Source organism: Cervus canadensis, chromosome 19, assembly GCF_019320065.1.
Source record: "Cervus canadensis isolate Bull #8, Minnesota chromosome 19, ASM1932006v1, whole genome shotgun sequence".
NCBI lineage: Eukaryota > Metazoa > Chordata > Mammalia > Artiodactyla > Cervidae > Cervus > Cervus canadensis.
In genome coordinates this window covers 38,216,296-38,232,050 of record NC_057404.1, presented here as the reverse complement: position 1 = coordinate 38,232,050, position 15,755 = coordinate 38,216,296, and the positions used below count along the sequence as shown (strand labels likewise).

General features: G+C 34.1%; 1 protein-coding gene and 1 long non-coding RNA gene across 5 annotated transcripts in view; both read left to right on the top strand.

Annotated features, from left to right (window-relative positions):
• Positions 1 to 9,805, top strand: part of EIF4E (eukaryotic translation initiation factor 4E) — an 83,225-nt gene extending 73,420 nt beyond the window's left edge. For all 4 annotated transcript variants that reach the window (XM_043438810.1, XM_043438812.1, XM_043438811.1 and 1 more), the window contains 5 exons: positions 176 to 271; positions 3,070 to 3,133; positions 3,837 to 3,950; positions 6,025 to 6,164; positions 8,225 to 9,805. In XM_043438810.1, coding sequence (XP_043294745.1) covers positions 176 to 271; positions 3,070 to 3,133; positions 3,837 to 3,950; positions 6,025 to 6,164; positions 8,225 to 8,339 — 529 coding nt within the window. In that variant the 3' untranslated portion in view covers positions 8,340 to 9,805. The remainder of the gene's footprint in view (positions 1 to 175; positions 272 to 3,069; positions 3,134 to 3,836; positions 3,951 to 6,024; positions 6,165 to 8,224) is intronic.
• A 3,646-nt stretch (positions 9,806 to 13,451) lies between these two features.
• LOC122422343 lies at positions 13,452 to 14,333 on the top strand. The gene is made up of 2 exons (XR_006263787.1): positions 13,452 to 13,500; positions 14,206 to 14,333. It is a non-coding gene; the product is annotated as an uncharacterized LOC122422343 (long non-coding RNA).
• The last annotated feature ends 1,422 nt before the right edge of the window (positions 14,334 to 15,755 follow it).

Sequence of the window (15,755 nt, the reverse complement as noted above, 5' to 3'; positions counted from 1 at the left end):
GTTGAAATGCATCTCATTTTTATGTCTGAGATTATTAAGCATTAATCATAAAGTTATAAAATATATGTCCACTTGGAAAACTGTCTTCAGACAACATTTTTATTAATAAGTGAAACTCACTGCTGCTTTGAACATGGATGTAAAACTTTTGTTGACACTGACTTTCTGTTTTTAGATGGGCACTCTGGTTTTTTAAAAATGATAAAAGCAAAACTTGGCAAGCAAACCTTCGATTGATCTCTAAGTTTGATACTGTTGAAGACTTTTGGGCGTAAGTAACCATTTTAGGATGTTTGTTGTATTGTGTACTTTTTTATTTTAAGTTGTATTCACAAAAAGAAGGGTAAGGTGAAGAGTTAATATTTACTTTTTTGCTTGTCCATCTTCTCACAACTGTTAGAATTGGTGATTATTTCTTACCAGTTTTAGAAAGCTTCCATCTTGTCATCATTTAGCTCTGCCTCTTCTCTATTTCTTGTCCTAAGATATCATTCATTGAGAATCCTTTATTGTCACTGGAACTTCTGACAACTTTTAGGACCTTGTCCCCTTTCTTGGTTACCTAGGCAAATTTGCTCTATTTTTAGGTATTCCAGAGCTTTCTTAGGAAAAGAATGCTTTTCTTAGCATTTCTACAGATCCTCTTTAGCATAAACTGTGGATTTCCTGTGATAAAGATTCTGAGATTTCAAAGGCTGAACTGCTCATAAATCAGGGTTTATCAAAGAATGACAGTATCTGTGATGATAGATAATTTTATTATACTTTGTGGTCAACTTAAGAATACTTCAAATATTTTTGAGATTTTGTTTCAGATTTAGCAATATAATTTAATTTAGAGCTATAAAGTTCTTTGCAGGAAGTTTTGGAATATTGATTCTTTAAAAACAGTTTATTTAGTATGTCTTATTTGCTTGAAAAATATATAGGGAGAAACTGTTGGAGAACATGAAAGATACAGCTTATTAAAAACATGTTTAAGAGCTGTAAATTATCTAGCAGTTATCTAAGTATTCTAATTTGTTCAGTTGGTATATTTTGGATCGTATCAATGATGTGATTCCTATGTTTTAATGTTAATGCTTGGGTGTATCACACAGATAGATTGTGGTTAGAAAATTATAAATTAATAGAGTATGATTAAAAATTTTATACATATGATGTATACTTCAGCATATTAGGCATTTAGTATGCATTTGAATCACTGAAAACAAACAAAGCATAGAATAATTAAAGAAACTATGTTGGGATCACTTTAGTCACTTTTAATTGAACTTACGGGCTTTTTTTAAAAAAGTTTTTAATTTAGTGAAAACATTTTTTTAAAAATGAACTTCATTTGAAACTCCTAGTAATTCATAGGTCTAGTTAAATTATGGTTCTGTTTTGCCGTTCATCAAAACATTGAGTGTTTTTCTTCTTTAGTTGTTTGTTTTTCTTCTCTAATTGTATTTTTTCAAGAGTTTTCTGAAACATAATAGTCTCCAGTACCCTGTGGAGGAGGGAGAGCAGAGTCCTGAGCTGTTCTCCCACTGAATAAGATTTGCATTTATCTGAGTTTGTTTGGCTGTCACCAGTTTTACATAATTATATCCCTAAATGGCCTCTAATTAGAACATGACACCACAGTTTTTAGGCATGTTGTAAGCAATATTATTGCTTAGTGGATTTTTATGCCATAAATTGAGAGATAAATCCTTAAGCTTTCTATCTTTGTCACTTCTTAGTTTCTCACTTTTGGTGGGCAAATTTAATGAAATAGCCTTTGAGGTTGGTTTTTTTTAATCTAGTCTTGTCTGTAGCATTAGGATTCTATTTAAGTGTGCCATTACAGATTCTAATTGTAAACTTAGTAAGAGACCTTAGAGCATGATTAAGGAGAAAGAAGACAGCCGAAAGAAGCATTGGTCTTTTCTACTTTGAATGCCATTGAAGAATGTCCCTTCCACACTAGCCATTAATTGTGAAGAAATGGTGGTTCTAATTCTGTAGGTACTGTTGGTATCCATGTCTCTTTTCTTGCCTAGTGGAATCTTGTCAGTGATAATCTAGTTTGGAAAGAGTTAACTATTAGAATAACCCAGCAAGCTGTATGCTGTCTTAATGCTCTCTCATTCAAACTGGATTTGTTGTTAAACTGTGCAATGTCATCCAAAGAATCCTTGACTCTTTCTTAAAACTCTGCTTGAAGTACAGACTGGGTTAAAATAGCAGTAAGAAAATCTTACTAAGGAAAATAATACCATCTGTGTGGTATTATTGCTAGTCATATAAGATCATCACTTCTGTATAAAATACTGGAGACAGGCAAAGCATTCTTACTCTATTGCCAGTTTTATAACAATTTTGCTATGGTAGACTTCAAGAGATCAAATGATCCAATCTAGCATTCTACCTTCAGGCTAGTGGAATACCTAATTCATCCCAAATGTTTAATCTGTTACATTGCTAGTTTAGAAATACACATTCTGTGGTTCCAGCCTATATTTAAGGAATTAAAATTGTAAGAAGTAGGATGTGGAACTGTTCTGTCGTTAAAAGCTCCCCCAAAGATTATTATGCTTGCTGACTTAAACTAGTAACGGTGTGTGGTGTTTGGGGACCACTGATCTTTTCCACTCTTGCGTACTTTCACAGATAATAATAATGTTGACTTAGTTTTGTCATGCAATCCTGATGATCAGGGAGTTTTATCTTACTTTCTGTAGATTTCTCTTTGTGTGTTTAAAACTGCCTGTTAGCCTCTTGGATTCTTTCATTTACTTAAAGCCATCTTGTACCTCTCTTCTCAATTTCTTGTAATAATGTGTATATATTAAGTTAACTAATACATCAGAATTGTCAGGATAAAATCACTGAAGATATTTTCTAAAAATCATCAGATTGATTCTTAAAGCTGACTGTCATTAAGATCTGTTTGGTCTGTTTCAGAAATTGACTCCTTAGGGGGAAGAAAGTAAAAGAGTTTTTATCTTGTTTATTTTTATCATATTCTCTGAATGTACATACAAACACCTAAACTCTGCACTACATTTTCTATGTTTATAATTGTTCTTTTCTTTTACCTAGTCTTTACAACCATATCCAGTTGTCTAGTAATTTAATGCCTGGCTGTGACTACTCACTTTTTAAGGTATGCTTAATTGGTGACTTCATATATTTATTATAAGACTAGACCATTCAGGTATTCATTAAAATCTTACTGTGAACTTAGAAATAGTTAATGTTGCGATGCTTGGAGAATAATTGTATTAGCTTTACCATATTTTAGCATAAGTATATTTTGGCTTCTTTTAGTATAAATAATTGAAATTAAGTGAGAGTTTGGCTGTATGGGCACATACTGTGATTGATTTTGAGGAGAGCTTTGATTATCCAGTCCTATTTCTTCTTTATATACTTGAGTAGATTGAAGTGCAGAGTTTGTCAGGAGTATGTGCGTCCTCGAGATACTTTTATGAGTTTTGTCAGCTATTAGTGGGTGGGACAGTCATTAGCTCTCTGAAGTGGTGTAACTTTTGTATGTATTTTTTAGATACAGAAATGTGTATAGCTTCTCAAAGGTGTATGTTACTCAGAATGTTTTAGAATCTCCAAATTAAGTCAAACCCAATATTTGATAGCTAGTAAGTGCCCTAATCAGGGCTCTGTTCTTGCAATTCCATGTTTTTGCAATCCCATGCCTCTAGCTTTAAGTTTTGTGTGCTTTTCCCACTACCTCAATAACAGTTTTATGAGTATAAAGTAAACAACATGGTTGTTGCTTACTGTTTTTAGTATTATCTGAAGTTAAACTAACAATATTGTCTCATATTGTTGTATCTCTAACCTTGCAGGATGGTATTGAGCCTATGTGGGAAGATGAGAAAAACAAACGAGGAGGACGATGGCTAATTACACTGAACAAACAGCAGAGACGAAGTGACCTCGATCGTTTTTGGCTAGAGACAGTAAGGTTTTAAAATTATAAAGCTGTTTCACAGTACTAAAACTGTGTTGCTAGTTATTCAGTTGCTAAGTTGTTTCTGATTCTGTGACCCATTGAACTGCAGCACTCCAGGCTTCCCTGTCCTTCACTATCTCCCATAGTTTGTTCAAACTCGTGTCCATTGAGTCAGTGACACCATACAGCCATTTCATCCTCTGTTGCCCTCTTCTCCTCTTGCCCTTAATTTTTCCCATCATTAGGGTCTTCTCTAATGAGTCAGCTTTTTGCATCATGTATCCAAAGTATTGGAGCTTCAGCAGCAGTCCTTTCAGTGAATATTCAGGGTTGATTTACTTTCAGATTGATTGGTGTGATCTCCTTGCTGTCCACGGGATTCTCAAGCATCTTCTACAGCACCACAAGAGTCTTCTCCAGCACCACAGTTGGAAAGCATCAATTCTTCGGTGCTCAGCCTTCTTTATAGTCCACCTCTCACATCCATACATGACTACTGGAAAAACTATAGCTTTGACTAGACGGACCTTTGTCAGCAAAGTGATGTCTCTGCTTTTTAATATGCTGTCTAGGTTTGTCATAGCTGTTCTTGCAAGGAGCAAGTGTCTTAATTCCGTGGCTGCAGTCACTGTCCACAGTGATTATGGAGCCCTAAAAAATGAAGACTGACTCTTGTTTCCTACATCTTCCACCTCTGTTTGCCATGAAGTGATACAACCAGATGCCATTATCTTCATTTTTTTAATGTTGAGCTTTAAGCCAGCTTTTTCACTCTGCTCTTTCACCTTCATCAAGAGGCTCTTCTTCACTTTCTGCCATTAAAGTGGTAGAAAACTTTGTTGCTTTTTACGTTGGTTACTCAAAGAGAAGATAAGGATGCCACTCTAGAAATCTAGATCAGCACTTAATTTTGTTCTATCATGTGAATGAATCTTATATATATTTACATACTAGTACAGTAAAATGCCCTGCCACATATTACAAATCCAGAAAGTGATTGGCAATTGACTGACTTTCCACAATAAGGTCATCCTAGTTATTTCACTAAGTTCAAAATTATGGTAACTTTCACATTTTGTATGATACAAGTTTTTACAGTCCTTAGAGTATTGCTTTGGGTACTCAACTTTTTAGATCTGTGAAGGAAATAGTGAAATTGTAGCTTGGTATCATTCAGCTTATATGTTGTGATGTAATTTGGAACTTTTGGCTTCATACAACATTTATTAAATTGAGATAATAGACATTTTCTCTAGTGAAAGGTTTTAAACTCCAGGCTTTTAAGGTCAGGGATTATACTTTTTTTTGTATCCTGAACACTGGTCTGGTCTGTAGTTAGTGTTTTAAGCATGCCACATGGCATGCATCATCTTAGTTCCCTGACTGTGGATTGAACCCAAGCCCCCTACCATGGAAGCATGGAGTCTTAACCACTGGATCACCAGGGAAGTTCGTGGTTAGCACTTACTAAATTGAGCAATAATAAATATTTCAGTAAATGGCTTTTATTGAGGAAAAACTTAGTTTTCTTTTGGGAGAGATTATCAGTAAATACCATTTTAGAACTCTTTATTAAGTCATTTCAGTTTTGCAAGATGACAAAAGTTGTGGAGACAGATGGTGGTACAGTGTGAATATAAATATACTTAATATCACTAAACCATTCACTTAAAAATGGTTAAAATGGTAAATTTTATGTTACGCATTTGCCATATTTTTTTTTTTTATTAGGGAAAGTTCATGAAAAGCAACAGAAACAAGAGGCATTTCATCCATGAGCAACTTTTCATTTATTCCATTAAAACTTGTTTGTTGGCAAGTATAAGCAGCAGCAGAGCAAATGAATATTAATAAAATAATTCACTTTTTATGTGCCCTGACATCAGTTGCCCAGTTTACTGAAAAAGTTAACAAAACTGTTAATGGTTTTGGTATTAAAGCATCAAATTAAAAAGCCAGGACAAAAAACTATATATATAAACTTTCTTAGCTTTGTATATAAATATATGAGACATTTTGCAACTTAAGAAGCTGTTTATAATCTGTTGAATGTAATTTGAAATTGAGTTTTTTCTTTTAAGCTGCTGTGCCTTATTGGAGAATCTTTTGATGACTACAGTGATGATGTATGTGGAGCTGTTGTTAACGTTAGAGCTAAAGGTGATAAAATAGCAATATGGACTACTGAATGTGAAAACAGAGAAGCTGTTACACATATAGGGTAAGTTTTGCTGTTTGTGTACTTTTAAAATAGATAACTAAAAGCAGAACTACTTTTAAAAAAATACGTTTATGTAGATCATTATTTTTCTTGTTTTCATGAACACATTTATAACCTTGAACTGCTGTATTGGTGTTCTGTGTCTGGTTCATCCTTCTTCATTTCTGTAAAATTTCTTTTTCCTCTCAATGGAGTATAGAATCACTGGAACACTATTTTAGCATGTCACATTTTATTTATCAAATGAGAATGTGTCTTTTCTTTAATGTACTTTAAAAACCGCAGTGCTAATGTATAATACTCAATACATTGGTGAATATTGGCAAATGGTATATGTGTATTTTGCCACATATGTGTACACTTAAATGAAATTTCCATTGAGATATAAGTGACAGTAGCTTGGTTTTGTCCATGCTTAAAGCCCACATGTATATATTTTAAAACTTTTTTGGCAAATACTACCATTTGCAAAAATTGCCTGTCATTTTTCTCCCCCTCAAATGTCAGTCAATGTTAATTTTTACTAAATTTAAATTAGTAAAACTGAACTTTAAATTTTATATTGAAATTAAGTACAGGTCATAGGTCTCAGTATGTTTGATTTGCCCCTTTGTATGTTGATTTTTCCAACAATATGAATTCTATGAACATAATTCCTTTCTGGCAAGTATAATTAAAAGGTGTGGGGACTTTCTAGGCTTCATTTTCCAGAGGGTTTCTGTAAGAGAAAATTGATAATTGATTGTCGTCATATTCCTGATCTTTTTGTCAGCGTTGAATCTTACTGATTGTGGGGATCTCATATTTCTTTGAAAGTGCATTAAAGAAATTAGATATGAATTTCTTTCCTCGGGAAGATTTTTAATTGTGTCAGTGTTAACAAGTTTTGAACTCTTTATTTAAACATTTGACTTCAGTTTTTCAAGGAAGGATATTTTTCCACCCTTTTAAGTTGCATGGCTCAGTACTCTTGCTTTCTGGCATTTTTAGTAATTAAGTATAATTGAAGGTACATTGTATCCTAATGTCAACCTGATACTAGTTGTAATTTTAGGTATCATAAAATTATTTTCAAATACCTTATTCTAGGGAAGGTACCGAAATCTTCTGGAGGGTAGAGTATGAATAAATTTTCCTAGTATACTGGAGGATTCAGCTCCATGAAAAAATACATATCTTTATTTTTGTTTCATTTGGTGCTTATTTTTAAATTTTGCTCTTCTTAGATACCAGGTTTCTAGCCTGACCTGTGATGTTCTCAGATCTGTGTCCAGTTTTACCTTGTCAGCCTTACCTGTCATATTTACTTTTCTTGCGAGCTATAGCCAGTGAGCTTTATTTTTATTTTTCAACCTTCAGATGTGCTTCATTCTCGTAGCATTATACCTTTGACCTCATAAATTTAAAAGGAGAGATTTCTTTGTTTTCCAGGAGATTAGATCATTCTTATTAATGATATTGCAGCCCCTGTACTTACCTTCTTTGATACTCATATTTGTCCTTAAAATGGAATCACATATGATTTGAAAATATTACAAATTGCCTTTGAAGTATTTAATTTTTGAGTGTGCTTTCTTGTCAGTAATAGATAAGGTAAATGTAATTGTAGTAACATAAAATATTTACTAAAGTTTATATGTAAAATATAATTGAAGCATTTTAGATCAAAAAATTAAAATAGGTGCATATAATTGATTTTACACAAATTAATTTTGCATGTGATGCAGCTCCACCATATGTATTTGTGATTATTTGTAAATAATCAAATACTCTAAACTATAAATACCATGACCCCAGGGACTGTCACTGCTTTGCTTATTATTAATTTATTGATAATTACCATAGTACCTGGTACATAGTAGATTCTCAAATATTGGTTAAGTGATTAACCAAGATTGTAGTGAAAAGGAAGAGTATGTTTTGCTAAAAGGAAAATGTGCAGTTTCTTATTTCACTCTCTAGTTTTTTGGTTTTTTTTTTTTAATAAAGAATAGTAATGCTGGATCTGGGGTGTATGTTTGAATAAAAATTAATGGCTACTTTTCTTTTTCTTCCTCTAGGAGGGTATACAAGGAAAGGTTAGGACTTCCTCCAAAGATAGTGATTGGTTATCAGTCCCATGCAGACACAGCTACTAAGAGCGGCTCCACCACTAAAAATAGGTTTGTTGTTTAAGAAGACACCTTCTGAGTATTCTCATAGGAGACTGCGTCAAGCAATCGAGATTTGGGAGCTGAACCAAAGCCTCTTCAAAAGCAGAGTGGACTGCATTTAAATTTGATTTCCATCTAAATGTTGCTAAGATATAAGAGAAGTCTCATTCGCCTTTGTCTTGTACTTCTGTGTTCATATTTTCTTTTTTTTTTGGCTAGAGTGTCCATTATCCCAATCAAAGAATTACAATACACATCATCCCCAGAATCCATAAATGTGTTCCTGGCCCACTCTGTAATAGCTTAATAGAAATAACCATCACAAACACATTTGACCCATCTACAATATTAAAAAAAAAAAAGAACTTGCATTTCTGTACCTTACAAGAGAATGACTTTGTTTACGTTCCATTGTATGCAGGGGCATATTTTGCTGGTTTGAAAGAGTGTGATGCACACAGTTTCCTGGCAATTTCCTTTGTTTCTTTTTACGGCACTGTCTGTGCTGTACTCTTGCTGATGGCTGCTAGATTTTAATTTATTTGTTTCCCTACTTGATAACATTAGTGATTCTGATTTCAGTTTTCATTTGTTTTGCTTTAGTTTTTCTTTCTCATGTAACATTGGTGAAGGATCCAGGAATATGACACAAAGGTGGAATAAACATTAATTTTGTGCATTCTTTGGTAATTTTTTTTTTGTAATTTAAAACTACAACGCTTTGCTACAAATTTATGCATTTCATTCAAATCAGTGATCTATGTGTGATTTCCTAAACTTAATTGTGGATTATAAAAAAATGTAACATCATAATTACATTCCTAATTAGAATTAGTATGTCTGTTTTTGTATCTTTATGCTGTATTTTAACACTTTGTATTACTTAGGTTATTTTGCTTTGGTTACAAAATTGGCTCAAGTAGAAAAGCGGTCCCATTCATATTAAGACAGTGTACAAAACTGTAAATAAAATGTGTACAGTGAATTGTCTTTTAGACAACTAGAATTGTCCTTTTATTTCTCCATCTCTGTAGAAGGAATTTGTATTTCTTATTGCAAGGCAGTCTCTATTGTGTCTTCTCTTGTAGTGTCTTCCACATGAACAGCATAAGTTTGGAGCATTAGTTTGGTTATTTTGTTTAATTTTTAATAAATTGAATAGGTAGCATCATATATATGAAATTAAATTGATGTGGCTTTTTTTTTTTTTAAATAAGGCGCAGTCCTTTAGTCTTAGGTAAATAATGTACTCTTAATATGTTAAAACTCATGAAAATTGCGACCTTGATGCATCACCATTTGATTGGTAGGGATAGTAGTTATAAAACTTGGTTGTTAAATTGAGATGTTCTTCTTTAAATGTCAAAATAATAGCATAAGGAAAGACTTGTAGGTGATGGGGCTGTATGCATTAAGAATTTTGTTAGTGTTGCTGTCTAAATAGAATTGGAATAAACAGGTTATGAAGACTCATATTTTTAATGATAACTGGTGTATGGCTTTATGTAAAATTGAAAACTTGATCTACTCTTTAAGTGAATTTGAAAACAGGTTATCTGTAATGCATAATTGTATATTTCAGATTTGATAAAATGAAATATAACTATTGTAGACGGAAGAGTGAGCTGGAACTGTAGGTAGAACAACCATTAGTTGAGAGGAAATTTTGTCTCTAGATGGTGATTATGAATTAATCATTTAAAACTGGTAAGTGACAAAAATCCTATGTAAAATAAACGTGAAATTAATAGTACTGAGAATTTGAAACCGTTTAAAGGGTACCACAAGCTACCATCTGAGTACTCAATACCACAAACACCACTTGTTCAGTATTCTATAAATACTGTGTCTTTTATATTTATAATCTCAAATATGTACCTAATAATATCTTGTTTAAATCTGGGTGATTGGTTAAGGTGATTTATTGTCTTTTGGTATATGTAGTTGTGAGCACTTCAAGAGCTTGCTTAAAAGTAACAGTGGTAATGTTAGTATGTTGGCAGTGGGTGGCATTGGAGGAATGTATCAGAAATCAGTGCTTTATTAATTCTAGGATGCAGTCCTTTTTAAGAGGTATCAGCCTTTGAGAGTAGAGAAGAGATAATGCATTAAATGTACACAGTTCTAAATTGTTAAGAATCCTAATTTATGGCATTTTATTATCCTCATTATCAGCTGAGAATCACAGTTGGTTTTAAGTCTTTTTTTCCAGTAAGGGTGGAATGATTCTGAGTGTCTTTTGGCAAATATCACTTAAATATCAGAATAACTTGCAAAGTTTATAACTATTAGCATCTTTTCTAAATATAAGATTAGATTGTGCATGATTTTCTAATTTACTTTTTCCTTTTTGTTCAACAGGATATTATAGCTTAAATATATTTTCATAATAGATTATTAAAACAATCTTTAATGGATAATTAGTATTTCATCATAAGGATATGCCATATTTCATTTAACCAATTTAATTGTTAAAATTCTAGTTCTTCAGAAGGATTTGAATTATACTATGAAAGAATCAAAAAGTTAAAATCCTTATTTCGTACTTACTATGTGCCAGGCAGTGTTCTAAGCACTTCATATGCACTTTAACCTGCACAATAATCCTTTGATGTAGGTGCTCTTACCCCCTTTTTACAGATGAAGAAACAGAAACAGTGAGGATTTAAGTCACATAGTATGGATTTGAGTCCTGGAAATTTTGTTCCAGAAATTCTGTAAAGCACATGATACGGTCTCAGAGGTATGGAGCCTACCTCATGGGCTACAGTAAATTGTACCAGATTGTAGTCAGTTTATATAGGTCAGAACATTTTAAATTTTACTTCCTTTGTAATGAAACGTATAAGAGATGGGGAGTCTCCTGAGGGTACTCTGTTCACACTCAGCTAATCATTTGGCTTTTTTTCCTGAGAACATGGAGACAAAGGTACAGGAGTTTAGAGGTACATAGATCAAGTGAACATTTTCATATCCGGTTTTAAGTATCTATGTCCTGTTATCCTCTAAGATAAATGGCAAAATAAAGCAAAGTTTTCGAGTTGAGATTCTTAAATGCTGAAGTTTGCATTCAAAAGGATAATTTTAATTTACTAAGGCAGTGTGATAATGTGATGTTTTACATTTTAAAATTAAAACAAGTTAATGACAAGTCTCTGTGCTACTTTTTATCTAATTGTTGGATTGGATTGTCTTCATTTACTGAGTCGAAGGAAAAAAGAACTGAATTTTCTCATTCAAGAGTTAGACCCAGATAAATGCAAGGTTTCAGATCAAATTGACCCTAGGTAGTGCTAGCAGGTGTTTCTCTAGACCAGTATAGAAATTGTGTATCTAGAAACTTCTACAGAAATCAGATATTGCTGTGACATTGTGTGTGTGGAAGTTGCTTCAGTTGTATCTGACTGTAGCCTACCCGGCTCCTCTGTCCATGGAATTCTCCAAGCAAGAATACTGGAAGTGGGTTGCTATGCCCTCCTCCAGGGTCTTCTGACCCATGGATCACACCCATGTGTCTCATGTCTCCTGCATTGGCAAGTGGGTTCTTTACCTCTTGCACCACTTGGGAAGAAGTATGTGATATATATATATTTACATTTGTGACAGGAGTGTGCATTTTGGGGTTTAAACCTGCTCCTTTATCACATACAGTTGGAGAGACACCCCTCTTAGGTTGTCGTCTTCAGTAGCCCGGATCAGCTCATTTGCCCATCAGTTGCTGAAAACAACCAGCTCATTATCTCTACTTCTCAACTCACAACTAATGGACTTAGTGTGGAAGTTTCAGCCTCAGTCTGTAGCATCTTGCAATAACACTTTTTTATATCTTGCTTACTGTGAATTTTGAAGTAGACATGAGGTAGTTACCCTAACACCTTGGATGGTTTCATGTTTTAATATTCTTGTGATTACTTATTTTACTGCCAGAAGCAAAAAAATGAAACTGGGTGTGAGGTCAGATGTGCTATACCTTTCCCAATTCACAGGAACCAGATTCCATGTTTTAATCTTGCCCCCTTTTCTTTTACTTCTGAGCTTGTAAATTCTTGATAGTTTTGCACAGAAGTTATATCCCTACTTTTTCTCCAAAAAACGCATTTTGAGTACCTCAGTTTATTGTGCTGTAGATGGCTGGGTGTACAGAAGAAAACAAAATAGACTGGTCTGTGCTCTAAACTTTTAAAAGCAGGTATCCAAAATAATTCTATCTTTCCACAGTTTCTGCAGATAGCTTGTATTATTGTAATAGAGTTTCTGTTACTAGGGATTAGTAGTCTATAGGTAAATATAAAACACCCTTTCAGCACTAACTTACAGTGAGTCTAAATGGGTCACACTAGATAGGAGGACTCGACCAAACCCCCATGTGTAAATTACAGCTTTTGTAAGACTTAACTTCTACTTTACATTGTTGAAATCTGTATGACTCTCCAAGTAGTTTTGTGGGTGTGGCTCTTTTTCAGCTATGAGATTGTGCTTTTAAAAAGTTTCCTTGTTTTAGCATACTTTTGAATTTGTTGAAGCATTTTAAATGTGATTGTGTCTGCTTTGATGTGGTTTTGTAGATGGCAGTTCTCCGTTTAGTCACCTGTTTTTTTTTCAGTGTTTGACCAGACATAACATACCTGTTTTGACTACAGAAGGTAGAAGGTGACAATTTCCTACCTCCTTCAATCCTACTTTTCTTTTTCAAGGTACCACTCCAGTTTCTTATATACGTCTAAGAATTTTCTGTGCATACACCAGCTACATGTGACTTTTTTCTTTGGACCCAAATCATTCAGCATTGCTTTTTCATTTAATAATCTTGAAAAGTTGAGTTTTATGTCATAACACATAAAACTTTCATATTCTAGTGATCCATTAGATGAATGTATGCCTTATTGAAGGACTGGCTTCCTTCCTTGCTTGCTTGTAATTTTTGCCTTTACGGTTTCCCAGTGTAAGTTGTAGTCTTATCTGTGTGTAGTGTAATTTTTTTTGATATGTGCAAAACAGTTTCCATTTTTTTTGTTGTTTAGTTGCTAAGTCGTGTCCAACCCTTTGCAAGTCCGTCGACTGAAGCCAGCCAGGCTCATCTGTCTGCGGGATTTCCCAGGCAAGAATACTGGAGTGGGTTGCCATTTTCTACTCCAGAGGATCTTCTGAAACCAGGGATCAACCCTGTGTCTCCTCCTGGCCAGGTAGATTCTCTACCACTGAGCAACTTGGGAATCCCTTTTCTTTAGCACTAAATGGCCCTTAGTCTCTCTCTATGCATTCCAAACCCAGACTGTTCTCATGTGCATTAAAGGGTCATCTCCAGTGTTGTGGTTGTGTTCTACAGGATGCTGTTTAGCAAGTTTTTCAGTTTTGGTCTTCATGATATTTTTATGATCAATATTGTTTTATTTTCTTCTAATGAGCCAATATTGGTTTAACATACAAGTAAAATAGTTCTCTGGATTGAACTTTTTCCAAAGGATAAGCATAAAGTTGTTAATTTTGTTTTAAGCCTGTAAACATTTAAAAAGCTTGAATCAGCACTGATAACAGGACCTAGTTTTGTTTTCAAGCCTCAGACTGAATTTAACTTTGCGATTTTCTTTAACTGAGGACATTTCCCAGATTCATCTTTATATTGTCATAAAAAGTTTCTTTTGGCAGTTGTTTTGATTTTAAGGATGTTTGTTTTTCATAAGTTCCCATTTCACACAATTTTTCTCCTTTGAGAAAATCATTATTTACCTTCTCTTAATGTTTTTTTCAAGTGTTGCTATTTTATAAGAATTCTGATTTAAATGTTCATATCTCCCATCTTCACTATTCTTAGGTTATCCATACTGTCACTTTGTGACAGTGGCTTCCAAATCTCTGTCCTTAACCACAGCCTTCCTCTTGTCTTTCAGATCCATGTGTCTCCATGCCTACTGAACCTCTTTTCAGGACAGTAAACTACACCTCATAGGTCATATTTGGCATGCATTCTGTTTTGTAATTACTGTTTTATTAAAGTTTTATTAAAACATGGACTTGCCCATTTGTTCACATGTCTTTTTTTTCCCTTTGGTGTGTGTTCTATAATGACAGAGTTAACTAGTGACTAAGACAGGCCTGCAAAGTGTCGGATACTTACTACTCTTAGGACCTTTGTAGAAGTTTGCTGATCCTTGCTCTAAATGTTTTGTGGTGACTGTCAGTAAATCTAAATGTCTTAACCCTGTTTTCATTTCCTTTTCACTTCCAGCAGGCTCCTAACCCCATTCCCACCTGATGACTTTGTCATTAATCCAGTCAGCAAAGTGTGATTTGCCTCGATATTTACTTTTTTCCTCTCCTTGTCCTTGAGTCCACTGCAGTTTCTCTTGATTGTCCATGGTATTGTCTGGGTTCTTAGCTTAAAGACATGCCACTGAGCCCTGTTTTACTTTTTCCATGTCCTCAAATGCTCATTGTTTATCTGTATGTTAAGATTTCTTTTACTTTCTGAAAAGCAGCCAAGGTAACCAGAGGTCTGTAACTGGGAAACACTGGAGCTTATATACTTATTCTCAGAATGATAATTGGGTTTTTAACTATAAAAGTGATTGCACAGTAGTTTCTAAATCATTTAGCAAAGCTTCTACTCTATTAGGACTGTCTTAATAATACATTTTTTTGTATTACCTAAAGCAGCATGTGGTATGCCTCTTTGTTTGTTGCTTTATTATAGGAAGTGAAAAAATGAAGATAGAATGTGAGAAAAGATTAAGCCAGAAGTGAGGTTAGCATGCAAAATGTATTCCATAAAGCCCATTCTAATAACCAAATAAAATGGAGAAGCAAGTCCTTCAACGATGCTCATGTCGTGCTTGAGCAATTGCCTTTTGTGAGACACAATTTTTGTGGTAAGTATCCAGCTGACTAGATAGTCAAATAAAGACAGGATTCAGCAGATGCTCCGCAGTAAAGGTGAAGGCTACGTGGCAACCTGCCCTGGAAAAGCACACACATGCTTTGGTGTGCTATAGCCTCGGTTCACATTCTAGTTCTGCAGTCTATTCGATGTACCAACCTAGTCAAGTTAGTTGAGATTTCTAAGCCAGTTTTTGTCATCTCTGAAACGAGGAGTGATACCTGTATCAGAGGGCAGTCGTGAGACAAGGTTGGTTGTGTATAGTTCAGTGCTTGGTGCAGAGCAAATCTTTAATGAATTTTAGCTTTCTGTAGGTCTTCCTTAAAAAAAACTCCTGTCGTGTGCATCATGCAGTGACTGACACTATATAGTAATTCTAGCTTTTATGGGATTGTTTTTTAATAGCCAGTGTAGGCTGGTAAAATGATGCAAATTATAATTTGCATAAATGCAAATTGCCTAAATATGCAATTTCATTCCATAAATGAAGTTGGGTGTGGGGCTTGACCACATTTTGAGATCCAAGTTTATAATCCAGCCCATTGTATATAGTTTCAGGGTGTG